Here is a 15,487-nt window from a genome sequence, read left to right as displayed (position 1 = left end):
CAGGGCTGAGGTGTCCTGGTACTGGGGCGGACGGGCTGGTAGGCAGGACCAGGTTCTGGTGCTAATGAACTTGAAGGAGGATTCCAAACTGGCACTTGCCGGTACCACTGTCCACCAGGTAGAAGCAGCTCTTTAAAACCTGCTGTTGCCAGTTCCTATGTCCCCAGAGTGGGCTCCAGTTGCCTCCTGCCTCTCTGGGAGGCTCTTCAAGGTCAGCAGAGAGGTCTGACCCAGGCTCCCTTCAAACCACTGCTTCTGCCCTGGGTCCTGGTGTGTGAGATTGTGTGTGCGCCCTTTAAAAGTGAAGTCTCTATTACCCACAGACCCCTGGGTTTCCAGAAAGTAAGCCACCCTGGCCTTCAAAACCAAACACTTTGGGAGCTCATCTTCTTGGTGGAGGAACCCCGGGCCTGGGGGGCTTGATGTAGGGCTCAGACCCCTTATCCCTTGAGAAGAACCTCTGCAGTTGTAATCAACTCTCATTTGTGAATTGCCCACCTGGGTGTATGGGTCTTGATGATACCATGTCTCCGCCCTTCCTGTCTCATTGTGCTCCTTCTTTATATCTTTAGTTGTAGACGATCTTTTCTGCTAGTCTTCTGGTCTTTCTCCTCAATACTTGCTCTGTGAATAGTTGTAATCTGTGTGCCTTTGAGAGGAGGTAAGCTCCGAGTCTTCCTATGCTGCCATCCCGCCCTCTCGTTGACCATCTCTGTTCACTTATTTAAAATAAGTATGTGAGAACATATGATATTGCAAACCTTGCTTCGGGACACGTAGAAGATGCAAAGACAAAAATAGTTTGCCGTCAAAAGGTTTACAATCTCTGGAGGTAAAAAACATAAAGTAACCCTAATAAAAAGGATTCACGTGTTAAATGTCATCAGACTGGTTTTCATAGCATTTCATTTTTCATTATAGTTACTTCTCACATTGCTTCAAAATTTGTCCACTTGTCAATCTTTACTGAGAGCTGAAGACAAGAACTGTCCCGTTTTTCTCTGTAGCCTACTGACCTAAGACTAGTGGGCAACCTGTAGGAAGAGCTCAGTAACTATTTGTGTAACAGATGAAAGAAACCGACGAATAAATGAAGAAAACGGCTACGCAGTTTAGAGGGCAAAGACACGTCTGCTTGGGGTGACTGTGTGGGCTAAAGTCATGTAAGTTGGATGTTGAAGGATTTAAAGGTGAGAAGACGTTTGACAAAGGGATTGTGAGCAGACGGCGGTAGGAAACGGGCAAAAGAGAGAGAGCTAAAACAGAACTCAGAAACCCAGTTTTAACACAACCTCCCACTAAATGTAGGAATTTCATCTGTCATCATGGTGATGAGTGACTGAATATCTCATAAAGGGTCCTGTTCTGCTTCTTAAGATGGTCTAACTTGATTGGGGACCCTTTACCCTCACGCCTCCATAAATGAATTCATTTCAAAATATTGAAGATTATGTAAAATCTCTTTGATTTTAGGAAGTTGTTTCTCTGGCAGGTACTTTTTCCAGTGTTTGCTGCTTATAAAATTTAACAAAATTAAATACTCAGGGTTAGGTATGAATCACAATACTTTATAAACTACATTTAAGATTTTTTTTTTAAATTGTAGCAAAGTACCCATAACAAAATTTACCATCTTAATAATTTTTACCAGTATAGTTTATTGGCATTAAGCATATTCATATTGTTGTGCTACCATCACCACTATGTACAAGATTCTCTTCACTCCTGAGATTTTCAAAACTTGAGAATGTAAAATATTACTGCTTGCAAAAATGTCAGATACATTTTTAATGAAGTTACATTTTGAACATGTGAAAAAATTCAGACTGGAACTTAAAATCAAGTAACTAAACTTTGGGGCTTGGTGTTTAATGATGATTGTACAAACCACTGGCTTCACAAGTCAGAATCAATATATAAGATCAATATAAAAACCTTGATCATTTTTCCCTTAGAGAGAGAATTCAAAATGCAAAGTTCAGTTTTGCAAACCCAGAAAAGACAGGATTTTGACAGGAGAAGAAACTAGCTACTCTCCTGTCACTGGATAAATCCTCTGGGAAATCAAAGAGGTGGTAGAGAATCAAACTGTGGCCTGTTCCATGCCATCACAGTAGCGCTGATTTCTTATCTGTGGGAGCCACCCTCGCCAGAAGAAACGGTTTCAGTTCATTGGGTGGTTGCTCTTAACGGGCAAAGTAAGAGGCAGCAGTGTTCCCCATCTCCTGCTATGAGTTCATGAAATGAAAAGCTGTGCAAGGTAGAATTTGAACCCAGGGTTTCAGGATCTAAGCCCAGTTTTCCTTCTGAGAGAAACTTCTCTCTAAAATTATAATCTTCCCTATCTTGATACTTCTCCGGTGGCTTCTCCAGTTGAGACGCGTCAGGACACTTATTTTTCTCAAACACTGCCCTCTGCAGGTGGTTTGGTTCAGAGGCTATTTTGGGAGCAGCCGCTGAAGCTTGGGAAACAGTTTCAACGCGTTCTGTGTTGTCACATCTATAACTTCTTCCACTGAGACCCCTTTCACCTGGGCAATATATTCTGCTGAAATGGAAATGTTCCGGGGCTCGTTCCGTACCTGAAACAGAACAAAGAGACACTGAGTCAACCGTGACACTTGACGGAAGCAATCCTTGGAGACTGTGGATAAAAGAGATGAAAATGAGTAGCTAACAACTCATGGGTTCTTTTTTTTTAAAATGGGGGTGGGGAGAAGGCCCTGAACTTCAGCCTGAAAGCTAGGGCTACAACACTGACTGTAAGGCTATGTTGCTCTTGAAACACAGGGCTCACAATACCCTAGGGCAGGGTGTTAACCGCTGAGGTCCCAGAACCTAGCACGCGACGCAGTCTGCACAGTGGACACTGGGGGACCTGCTCCTCAGGCAAGTGCTTGTAAAGGCTGTGTTCTGCTGCGTGGCCACTACCCGCCACAGGCCGCAGTGGTGTGATTCAAGTGATGCCATCGTGTGTCTCAGGAGTAAATAGATTATGCACCCATATTTCACATTCTACGACGCATTTCTCCCCTATCTTAACGTCTCTGAAACTGGTAAATATTTTATTGACATTCAATGGCATGTCGAAGTATAATTGGTAGTGTTTTTTCCCTTAAGGGTCACAAAATAGTGGTACATCTACAATCACTGGCATTTAGAGATGATGAAATATATTACTGTTATTATTATTTACTCAGGATGATACTGTTCAGAGGAATAAGATAACTGTTAAGAGTAAAAAAAAAAATAACCTTGATAATATAGGCTGCTAAAAAAACAATGAAAAACATACACCCAGATTTAGGTTCAAGGACATTCTTTATATTGTTAACAACACGATTTGAACTGGGTGGGTCCACTTATACATAGGTTTTTTTCAATAAAAATTACAGTACTGTACAATCCAAACTTGGGTTGAATCTGTGGATGCAGTACCATGTGAACGAGGGCTGGATCCAGTGATGTAAAACTAAAGACATGGAGGGCAGATAGATGAGGACTTTCCACGGTATGGAGCAGGGCTGGAGAAGGCGTCAGTACCCCAACCACTTCACTATTCAAGAGTCAACTGTACTATGTTGGAAACAAACAACCTACATGGCAATATCCAGTTAAATATACTCACACGCTAAAATTTATATAGTTATTAACCAGAATGAGGAAAAGTGTTTATTTATTGACGAACACACATGTTCACCACATAAAAACAAGATATGAGATGATGTGTTAAGGCTAATTCTATTTTTATGAGAAATATATTATGTGTACATATATGGATATAAAAAAGTGTGGGGAAAAAAAGTGTGGAAGGGCATAAGAACTTGCATTTATTTAGTGCTTATCATAGGCAAGGTTTTGTTCTAAGTTTTTCATGGAATTTCTCATTTAATCCTCAAAATAACTCTGTGAGATAGGTACTATGATTATTACCATCCCTTTTTTACAGATAAGAAGGGATCCTAAACAGCTAGTAAACAGCCCAATTGAGGTTTCAACATGAGCAATCTGTGGTGGTAGTTTCAGGTGTAGACACTAAGCTTTTCTACTATACTGGCCTAGATTTCAATATTACATAAATTAGGTTGTGACCCATAGCAAATAATATTCTTTGGAGCACTACAGCCATATTTGGAAAAGACCTGATGAAATTTAAGTCAATATAACCTTTCAACTTAGCACTAAAGTAAAATTCCATTGTATTTACACTGTAATGAGAAACACAGCTAAATCGAAAATATTTCAAATGAAAGATACACTAAATAATGTAGAAATAGGAAATCATTTACCTGTTTTTCTGGTCCCAGCGCAGGGGAATCCGTTTCTAAGCAAATTGAAGTTAAAGGCAACTGTTTCACAAGTTTCTGCTTCTTAGAGAAAAGAGAAAGCTAGTAAGTTTAAATCATGAGAAGTAAAGATTAAATAAGGAGCATTAAACCTACCTGTCAATGCATTCTACTCTGCAAGAATCTAAAATTCATGCCTGAATATTCAACTAATAAATGTCCACTATGTTCTCACCATTCTGCGCTAACAGATTTAAAAAGAAACATTTTTGGGAATTCTCTGGTGGTCCAGTTGTTAGAACTCTGTGCTTCCACTGCAGGGGGCCCAGGTTTGATCCCTGGATGAAAAACTAAGATTTCATAAGCACTGCAGTGTGGCAAAAAAAAAACAAAAAAACACTACATAGTTTGTCAAAAATTATCTGAAGCCTCTAGGGACTCCAAGAGTAGTAACCAAGAGCGAAAAATGAGGTACATCCAGCAAGAACCAAACATCTGGTATCACATGCTCACTGAAAGATCCACAGAAGAGATGTCTGTTGCTTCTCCACCGCTACCATACTCAGGGTTTCCTCCTGGTATTCACTCTAAGGCAGTCAAGGTTTTATGTTTATAAATCCAAGTTCATATGCATATTTTGAATTTTAGATTAGGAAATAGATGGTTTTATATTCTGTTTATGATCTTGCCTGGATTATAAGGACTTCAATTAACTCAGTGAGTTTTACACCACGAGCAATTCTCTTGTTGCCTCTGCACTTTTTAAGGTTAAAAAATGGAAAGGTGATACATGATGCAGAGTGGAACAATGATAAAATAAATTATTTTAAGAGTAAAAATTTCAGGGCTTCCCTGGTGGCTCAGTGGCAAAGAACCACCTGCCAATGCAGAAGACACGGTTCGATCCCTGGTCCAGTAGGACCCCACATCCAAGGAGCAACTCAGCCCGCCCACCACAACTAGGAGCCTGCGCTCTAGGGCCTGGGACCTGCAACTACTGAGCCCGCACACCCTAAAGCCTGTGCTCCCCAACAAGACAAGCCCCGCGAGGGGGAGCCCACACACTGTAACAAAGAGAAGTCCCCTGCTCACAACCAGAGAAAAGCCAGCACAGCAACGAAGACCCAGCACAGCCAAAAAAAAGAGTAAAATTTCAAAAGCACAGGTATGCTCATGCACTGCTGGCAGACAAAAATTAAACTGGTATAAACTTCCTCAAAGGAAATGTGACAATTTAACCACATATTTAAAAATACATACCCTTTTTCTTAATGGTTCCATTTATACACAGTAACTGCAAAAGTTATGTGAACAACTGTGGACGGACAAAGCTATTCACTGAAGTGCTGTTTTTAACAGTGAAAACTAGAAGCAACGTAACCTTTACTTAAGGTAATGCTTAATTAAATTAAATTTCCCTGGTGGCTCAGACGGTAAAGTGTCTGTCTACAACGCACGAGATCCGGGTTTGATTCGTGGGTGGGGAAGATCCCCTGGAGAAGGAAATGGCAACCCACTCCAGTATTCTTGCCTGGAAAATCCCATGGACGGAGGAGCCTGGTGGGCTACAGTCCATGGGGTCGCAAAGAGTCGGACACGACTGAGCGACTTCACTTTCACTTAACTAAATTACAGTACATCCAGATTGTAAAATATTATATAATCATTTTAAAGAAGAAATAGGTCTATGTTTATAGATAGAAAAAGTACCCATGAAGCTAACTCAAAACAAAACAAAAAGGATATGACATCTTCATATTTTATATGAATCAGATGTTAACAATGATTGTCTCAGTGGTAGGATGGGTTGGGTTGACCTGAAATTTGTCTTTTTCTGAAGTGCCTCAATTTTCTATAATGCACAAATATTATTTTTAAACTTAGAAAAAATAATAGCATTTTAGTTTTGAAAAAGAAATACCACTGCTAAAAAGTACTACTAAATAAGAAATTTTCCATGAATGATAAAAGTAGGAAAAATAAAAATAATCTTGGATCAACTATACTTCAATAAAAATTAAAAAAAACAAAACTAAGCTAAATTGGTAAATAAAAAATAATTTTGGACTATTAATTAACTTGACCTATTTCTAGAACATCCCACCTGAAACTCTAGAACATTCCACCTGAAAATAAAGTCCAGTGTCCCAGTATTTTGAAATAAAGTGCTTCAACTTTAGTCTTCCAGGCCTCCCCTGAGTCTCAAAAGGTGGTTCAAGAGTTAATGATAAGGAAAACTGGTAACAACTTAGACTACAAATCAGTCATACAGGAGAGTCACCAAATTTCCAGTTCCCTGAAAGATACAGACGGAGGTCTGACACACATTCCAAAGTTGTTTTTACAGGAAGCAGACCGTCACCAGATGAAAACTGCTGACCTCAAGCATGTAGATCTCAGACCATTTGAAACCAGAAGACTGACTGATGATGCTTAAAACTTTATCTTGATGTCAGCCAATTTGAGAACTGAGCACAAGCTGATCACATGCCCTGCAGCCTTCTCCCTCACGCAGCCTTTAAAACACTTTTCTGAAAGCTATCAGGGAAGGTCTTTTGAGCATGAGCTGCCCAATTTTTTGTGTGTGGATCCAATTTATCTATTTTTTTCTTTGGTTGTTAGTGCTTTTGGTGTCATGGCAAAGAAAACCACTGCCTAATCTATGGTCACAAAGATTTAGATCTGTTTTCTTCTAAAAGTTTTGTAATTTCAGCTCTTACATTTAGGTCTCTGATCCATTTATGAGTTACTCTTGATGTAAGTATGAGGTAGGGACCTAAGATTAACTTTTGTAATGAAACCAGAACAGTACACAACAGTACAGTAACGTAAACAGTACTGAACAGTAAAAGTTCACGACAGCAAAGTAAAAGTTCATATTTTAAAGTGCTATTTCACGAAGTGTAGAACGAAACTTAATGAAAGATTTTACCTGCCCACTTCTTATGATAGAAGGAGGAATTGAGAAGAAGTACCCAGCCTTTACTCCTTCCATGGCGACAGATGGCCGACCATCAAACGCATGCAGCAACACTTTGTCAGCACCTCTCAAAAATTAAATCAGAGTTCATTTTATTTCCTTAATGAAAGGTTTTCCCACTAATCAAATTGAACAACACAGATTTTAAGTAAATGTTGGTCACTAGAAGGTTCTGTGGTTTCTAAAGGGTAGATAAACGTACAGTGTTCAACCAGTAGAATAAAAATATAGTAAATTCTTAATCTGCAGAATAAGTAAATAAAATTGAAACAAATTTTAAACAATTATTTAAACTTCTCATACCAAACCTTCTTGAAGTTTGTGAACTCTCAAATTATTGTTCCTAACAGGTTTTTAAGTGGTCAAACTGTCCTTAAGAAGGATGCTACTGGAAATGAAGAATTGAATGATTCACAAATTCAACAGCCAGAGTAGGTTTCCCAAAAACTACTTCCAGTTCTCAAAGCAAGGCTGCTCAGCCTCCATAAAAATCATGCTCTCAGTGATCCCAAGGAATTCAGTACTCCCCACTGAAAAGTACAATGCTTTCAAGTTGTAGGCAATTACGTTTACCTCACTATTTGATATTGTTTTTTCAAATGGCAGGTGTGACATTTAGTGGGTTACAACTGTGAGTTATGAAATCAACTTTGTGGGTCATGACTGGCCAGCGTGTGCTTATATTAAATACATACATACACATGCACATACACACACATATACCTATACACACATACATACAGATGTACTGCTTCTCAAACTTCTGTCAGTTTTCTATATGAGTCTACACCGAGTTTCAAAATAAACTACATTTCTTACTGTAAGAAGAAATTTTAAAAATTTCACTTTAAAATTTGAAAAGTAATCCTATGAGAAGTGTTTTTCCTTTAGGAACAACTGGTGAAGATGACAGTGCATTTTATGTATGATGGCCACAATCTGAATAATGCCACTTTCTGAAGCAGCAGCTACAAAACAGGCAAAACATTAACCCCAATGCGATCACCCTTCTTTGCTGTGCGTTTTCCTCTTTCTCACCAATCAGCTGGTTAAGCTGCTTAAAAAACTGGAGCTGCTAATTTTTAAATGAAGGCACTAAAGATTACTTGATCCAATTTAAAAAAAATTTTATTTATTTATTTTACTTGATCTAATTTTTCATTTGCTTTATCCTGGCCTGATGAACATTACAATCACACTGAAAACCTTGTAAATAGTAGGCTGACTTGCAAAACCATCTTAATTGATTTCCATCTCTACCCATGACCCTTTCCCTTCCCTTTAAGAAAAGAAATAAAGATGGCTTGTTCTATGAGAACATAGACTGGAATTGTCAAGTTTAAACATTAGGAACATTTTTCTCAGGAACCTACATACCTTGCTCATTTAAGAGGCTGATGGTAGGTCTTCCGGCTGAGCGTGAGTGAACATTTCTGTTTAATAACAAAAAAATTCCTTTTAAGTATTTACTATGAACATGTTATTTTTGATCTATTAAAGTAGTTAAGAAAAAGAGAAAAATAGAGCTCCATTTCAGGAGAATCATTATTTATCAATAATGTGCTTTAAAACTATTAACAGAAAGATGACAATTAACCTACAAAGGCAAATTTAGTCTTTTGGCTAACTGGACCTGTCTGATTAGGACTTGTCTTTGCTCTTCTTTCTGTTCATCAGTGCCAGCAAATCTGGGGGAGAAATCCAGTCCAACCTATAACAGAAAAATAAAACAGAATCACGTTTATGGTTTAATGAATCCCAAAAGACAGATGATGGAGCAGTACTATCCAAGAGAAATATGAGTCATATACACAAGCCACATACACAACTTTACAGTTTCCAGCAGCCACATTAAAAACACTAACAAGACCGGTGAAATTCATTTTAATAATATACTTTAATTCACTATTCCTAAAACATTATCAATATTATTATAGTCATTCATATTATTATCTCAACACATAACCAATGTAAAATTATTGAGTTATTTTACATTCTTTTTTTGAGGTACTGAGACTTTGAAATCCTCTGTGCATTTTATCCTGATAGCACACATGAGTTTGCGCCAGTCACAATTCAAGGGCTCAATAGCTGCATGTGGTCACCATGCTGGACAGTCATGATTATAAAGGACTGCCTCCCTTGATGCTATTTTGGCATGCACTGCTATAAGCTATATTCTGAATGTGTTACTCTTATCTTTTATCTTTACAAGTGGAATTACCAAGTGATAAAATGTTTCACAACTGTAAATTATTTAATAAAAAGGTTTTAAAATTATAAACTCTAACCTATTAATATTTAAAGTATGCTTGTACATACTATTTCAACTAACCAGAGAGATGCCCTTATTTAAGCAAAAGAAAAAAAAGCAAAGTATATTGAAATGTTAATAAGGCAGTTTTCTTCCATTAACAAGCCCATGGGGAGGCGTTCTATTGTTTTATCCCCAAGTGCTTTTGCTTACTGAGGAAGTACTGACAAGTTACTATTCAGTTGAGCAGGGTGAACATAATTATCTAAGTCTGTTATAATCACCAACACTGAATTAAGGACTGCTTTCATGTATCACATGGAGGTCTGGATTAGAAATCACTTGATCAGCTAGTGGATATTTACCTCTCCAATTGCCAATAACTGATCCTTATAATTCTCGATAATGGGCAAAGCTACATCCAAATCCTGTGATGGAAAAAAAAAAAAAAGTAAATTCATTCAAATAGAAGGCGAGGAATTTCATAGGTTTTGTACCAACACCTATTATATGCCAGGCACTATGCTATGCTGGGTCCTTTACATACATAGCCTTTACCCAGTTGAGGAACTAGGAATGGTAATCCTTCTATAATGGTGAGTAATTCTAGCTGGAAATTTGAGCAGAAATGTCCCATACCCAATTAGTTTTAAGAACATTACTTCTCATGAAGATTCCCACTTAAACACTTCCTTCTGTTTAGGAGGCATTACCTGGTATTTAGGAGGAGTGATCTGGATTTCCTGGAATAGCTGAGCAAGAAAGAATAAAGCCACCAGGTGGTCACCTTGGTGAGTCTGGGAGTGCACTGTTATATTCTCCTCTTAGGGTATGAATGAATGACTTGTGAATTTTAATAGTGATAATCCCAAACATCTTTTCCACTATTTTCACTGATTTCATCTTTATAGTTCTACATACCCTATTTTTGTCTTAAAGTTTCAACAATATAAATACTAAATATCATGTATATGGCTGTTTGTCAACTACTGAAGTAACTGTGTACTACTAGTTTCCGTATCGCTATTTCCACTTAAAGAGAATTTCCTTTAGAAAGATGGTAAAGATAACCCTATATGCAAGACAGGAAAAGAGACACAGATGTATAGAACAGACTTTTGGAATCTATGGGAGAAGGCGAGGGTGGGATGATCTGAGAGAATAGCATTGAAACATGTATATTATCAAGTGTGAAAGAGATCGTCAGTCCAGGTTGGATGCATGAGACAAGTGCTGGGAACTGGTGCACTGGGAAGACCCAGAGGGACGGGGTGGGGAGGGAGGTGGGAGGGGGGAGCGGGATGGGGAACACATGTAAATCCATGGCTGATTCATGTCAACGTATGGCAAAAACCACTACAATATTGTAAAGTAATTAGCCTCCAACTAATAAAAAATAAAGAAAAAATTTTAAAAATAAAAAAAAAAAAAGAGAATTTCCCCTGTAAGGGTTTTCTTGTAAGGCAAGAGAAAAACAAATATGTGGAAAATTTGCTTCTAGATATTTTAAATTACTTTTGAGGATTTCAGTCTCAGAGTATATAAAGGCAAAGTACTTCTAGTGAGAATAATCAGAAAAAGAAGAATTAAGAAAAGGGAGGTAAAACAGATGGTTGAAGAACAGGAGAAGATGTTATAATTATGCCTCAAGAGAGAGAAAAGAAGATGAGGGAGGATAAATCAAGGCCTTACAATTCCAGTAGACTCAATGAAGAAGAAATAATATTGTCAAGAGGAGCTAAGCGTATATAACCCTAGTTACCTGTCTAACAACAGCTGAGTAGGTCAGTGTCAGGAAAAGATCTTCTGTATCAAACGTTCAAACTAATCTGTGTGTCTGGGACCTCAAAGGGTCTGGAGAAGTTGGACACATTACCCAGGAAATGTAGCACACTTAGAAAATCTTAAGACAAAGAAATTACACATTTGGATGAAGACCAGATATAGGGAAAAAGTCTTTCTGAGGGTATATGTATTATCTATAAAAACAGGAAAACAAACTTACAATGAGACTATTTCAATTCTTCATGAAATAATTTGGAAGTTTCTGGCAAGTCAAGGATAGTAAATTATTAATAGAAATACTAATTCATATCACTAATATGTATAAATATATGTGGTCTTTAACATTTTAATACATGTAAAAATATTTCAAAAGACATCCATAGGTCTATTTCTGACTTTAGCTCTATTCCTACTTCCTCCATAAGATCTCAAGTTCCTTAATAGCTAATGGTTCTATTATGGGGTTTTTAAATATTCTATAGCTTTATACTCTATGACTGGGAATACTGCAAATAATTATTCAGGATTCACACATGAGGAAACGGAAACCTGGCAAAGTTAAGTGCCATAGATCGCAGGAGGCAGCAGGCCAAGTCTCTCTGACTTCAAAGTTTATGATGTTTCCACTATGTTGTTCAAAGAAGAAGGAGAGAGAAGGAAAGGAAGGCAAAGGGGAGGGAGAGGAGAGATTTATTCTGACTGATTTAAAATAATTAGAATTGATTTTTTTTTTTTTTTTTAGAATTGATTTTTTATTAAAGAAAATATTTAGTCTTTAGAACCTTTAGAACAGGGGTCAGGCTTTCAACAGAAATGAGTGCAGTGGGTTAAGTAGGGACAGGAGCCAGTGTATGGGTCAGTGGGTAAACAGTCTGCCCAAAATGCAGCAGACGCAGAAGATGCGGGTCTGATCCCTGGGCTGGGGAAGATCCCCTGGAGGAAGGCATGGCAACCCACTCCAGGATTCTTGCTTGGAGAATCCCATGGACAGAGGAGCCTGGCGGGCTACAGTCCATAGGGTCACAAAGAGTTGAACACAACTGAAATGACCTAGCACTCATGCACATATACCTTATAAGCCACATTTTCTGTAAAGTTATATTTAACACTGTAGCATCATATTTAACACTGTATAAGTTAACTATTTATTTTTGAACTGCTAGGCTGTTCCCACTTTTTCTCTATTACAAATAATGCTGTAATAAACCTCTTTGTGAAAGAAGATAGAATTTCTTTCTTTTGGATTATTGCTTTAGAATAAAAATCAGAAAGAGGAGGATTACTGAGTCAAAGGGTAATACCGTTTTTTTATGGCTCCTGTTTTATAAGACTATTACCTTTAATGTGACACTTCTTTGGTCTTCTGGTGAAACTCCTTGAACTGGGTGAACACCCAAGCATGGCAGGACAAACCCCTTATACCTAAAAATGTAGAATGAATTAAGAAAGCAGGATTATTAGACTAGGAGACAATGTTACTCTGAAGAACAAGTAGGAAAGGATTTTTTTAAGGCTGTTAATGTAATTTTTTTCTTCTCATTCTCTTTAAATATGGGTGATCTTTGATATTATAAACATGGCACCATAAATGCATCCTTATTAGCAATTCTATTTCCTAATGAGACGTAGCACCTTTCTGAAAGCTGCATAATCTTTTCAAATTCTCCTGAATGTTCAGCGACCACCACAAGAGCCATAACATTGGCCTGAAACAAAAATGAATAGAACAGTTAGAGTCTCAAACAATATACATCCACTACAGTTAAATAAAAATTTAAAGTTTTCTGTGCTTTTAGTTATCCTTGCTCACTCACACTCCATCAAGATAATCATAATGGCTATCACTAATTAGCTATTGTGTTTTGGGCACTATGTTCAGTGAATATAAATATTACCCCATTTAATCTGCACACCCTTTTGACACAGGAATTGCTGTAATCCATTGTATGGATCAAGAGACATTTGGATGGAGTCAAATAACTTGCCCAAGATCATTAGGCCTATGTTACTCCAAATACCACACTCATAATTAAATTGTGGTAGTGAAAGATGGCTATAAATAAAAATGGCAACCATTTCTATAACTTTCAAGGAAGACCACAAAATGCTAGTTGTAATGAATTTCATAAATGCTTCCAAAAATTAACAATTTCCCCCAAACAACTCAAAATGTTTCAGAAAACTTTTATAATTTTTCCAAGATCTTCAGAATAAGGCTAATTTAAGAACTGACAGACGGACCAACCTGTTCTATATAGCTGGCATGCCTGGTGGCTGTGGGCATGAGTTCTGGATTCAGACTATCTTGTCTGTATCACTTTACTAGTGATGCATCTTTGGACAAGTTAATCTAGGCCTTAGTTTCCTCATCTATAAAACAGGTAATGGCTGGCTATAAAATAGTAGCTCCTTTAGAATATTGTTGAGAAACATTAAATGAGATAATGTACAGAGTGGGCTTAGTTCAGGGCCTGGCACATAGCAAACAATAGATGCTGGTTATTGTTAATGTGTTTTTTTACTGAAGCAACATCAACATATTATATCTGAATTTCAAGCTATCTTAGATCAAAATTAGTAGGAAAATAAAAAAGAGCATGTATAGCTATTGGCTTACTTTCTTGGCTTTCTCCAGCACATCATCCAGATCCTAAAATAAACATACGTAATCATGATTATTTTAGATGCAACCAATGCATCAACCAATGCAGTTGAGGCACCATAAAGACGACAATGATGGCAAGGAACAGGGTGGTGTGATGAGCCTAGCTGACCCACCTTCCATTTACTCTTTCAGTAAATTCTGGCTTATGTTCCCACTCTACTGGAACAGAAACTGTTATTGTTAAATATAAAAGACACTTCTCTGTCCTACTCTACCCTTCAGCAGCATTAGAAACTCCTTACTTGTCTACTCTTTTCTTCCCCAAATATTTTCTACTCTTGGCTTCTGCAAATACTTCTCTCTAGCTATCGGCTACTTATCCAGCCTCCTCGACTGGCTCTCTCTCCTCTGATTTCAGGACCGTAGGCTTCTCTCTGTGTACTTCCCGTTACGTGATCTCGTTACTATACTCATTATGCTAGTGAGTCCCCAATTTTTATCTCCAGTCTGTAATTCTCTCCTGAACCCAAGATTCACGTTTTAAAATGACCATATGACATCTCCACTCAGATGGACATCAGGTTTCAACATTTGCCAAGCATAACTATTTTCTCCCCAACAAATCTATTCCTTCTGCCTTCTCCAATCTGTTTTCCCTCATCTCAGTAAACAGCACCATCATCTCTCTACAGCATCCTCAAGTTCTTCCTCTCCCTCTCTGCACATCCAATTCTTCTCAGTATGTACTTTAGAATCCATCTCCAAAATATAACTGAATCCATCTGTTTCTCTCCCTTGCAACTCTCCTGCAACCTCTATCATCTGTAGTCTCAACACTGCAAAAGCCTCCAAACCGGTTTTCTAACTTCTAACCCTTGCTCTCCTCTATCCATTTACCCACACATCAGCAGAAAGGTTTTTAGATGGATTATCAGATTATGTCTCTCTCTTTCAACCACCCTACCATCCGACAAACCATTTTACAGGATCCCCATTGTGATTCTAATAAAATGTGAATTCGTGCCTCACCGTTCCTATGCAAACTTCTTCAGTGCGATTTTATGCTTCTCTCTTTTTAGCTCATCAGACGCCACCCAGCCTTTCGATAGTTTGAATGTGCCAAATTCTGTCCTGTCTGGAGGCCTGCGACCCGCCTGCTTTCCTCATCACCATGCACCCACCGCTTTGTCCTTCTTCCCCAACTTAAGGGTCACCTCTTGAGAGGTGTCCGCCAAAACAGAACCCCCTCTTCTTTCTCTAACACTAGCCTCTGGCTTCCAATGTAGCAGGTAAAGCACGTTGACATTACGCGTGGAACTTCGCCCCACGGGAGGATAACTCGAAGGGTAAAGGACGGGGGCCGCCCCGCTCCCACGGCCCGACCTCGCCCTCACGTACGTGGTCAAAGTCCGGGGCGGAGAGGTGGCAATGACAGTCCACCATCCCTACGCCCACCGCCCCCATCTTCGCAGCCACCAAAACCCGTGGACTCTCCGGCGGAGCCTCAGCCGGAACGCTAATGCCTCGTTGGGCTAAGTTTCCGGCCGGACGGGTGCTCCTTCCTCCCGGGGAACCCG

The 15,487-nt window shown here is 38.5% G+C and overlaps 1 protein-coding gene across 2 annotated transcripts; it reads right to left on the bottom strand.

Moving 5' to 3' along the window:
- Positions 1-1,638: 1,638 nt before the first annotated feature.
- On the bottom strand, positions 1,639-15,447 carry TATDN3 (TatD DNase domain containing 3). 2 transcript variants are annotated; one of them, XM_043485838.1, is made up of 10 exons: positions 15,309-15,447; positions 13,923-13,955; positions 12,938-13,011; positions 12,643-12,727; positions 9,886-9,948; positions 8,868-8,977; positions 8,644-8,699; positions 7,219-7,331; positions 4,290-4,370; positions 1,639-2,582 (listed from the first exon to the last, which is right to left on the bottom strand). In XM_043485838.1, the coding sequence occupies exons 1-10, from the start codon at positions 15,372-15,374 to the stop codon at positions 2,439-2,441; spliced, it is 825 nt and encodes a 274-aa protein (XP_043341773.1). In that variant the 5' UTR covers positions 15,375-15,447; the 3' UTR covers positions 1,639-2,438. The 2 variants fall into 2 exon arrangements, with proteins under 2 accessions (XP_043341773.1, XP_043341774.1); XM_043485839.1 differs by having other exon boundaries at positions 4,290-4,367.
- Between the last annotated feature and the right edge of the window lie 40 nt (positions 15,448-15,487).

This window comes from Cervus canadensis, chromosome 13 (genome assembly GCF_019320065.1).
Source record: "Cervus canadensis isolate Bull #8, Minnesota chromosome 13, ASM1932006v1, whole genome shotgun sequence".
In the NCBI taxonomy this organism is placed as follows: Eukaryota; Metazoa; Chordata; class Mammalia; order Artiodactyla; family Cervidae; genus Cervus; species Cervus canadensis.
This window is presented reverse-complemented; position numbering and strand designations above follow the sequence as displayed.

What these genes read in the sequence shown, in the direction of transcription:
- TATDN3 (XM_043485838.1), bottom strand. Translation starts at nt 15,374, where the DNA reads ATGGGGGCGGTGGGCGTAGGGATGGTGGACTGTCATTGCCACCTCTCC. An exon ending in AAAAGACTAAATTTGCCTTT is followed by an intron (nt 8,700 to 8,867) that starts GTAGGTTAATTG and finishes GTTATTAAACAG; the next exon opens with AAATGTTCACTCACGCTCAG. An exon ending in CTATCATAAGAAGTGGGCAG is followed by an intron (nt 4,371 to 7,218) that starts GTAAAATCTTTC and finishes CTTTTCTCTAAG; the next exon opens with AAGCAGAAACTTGTGAAACA.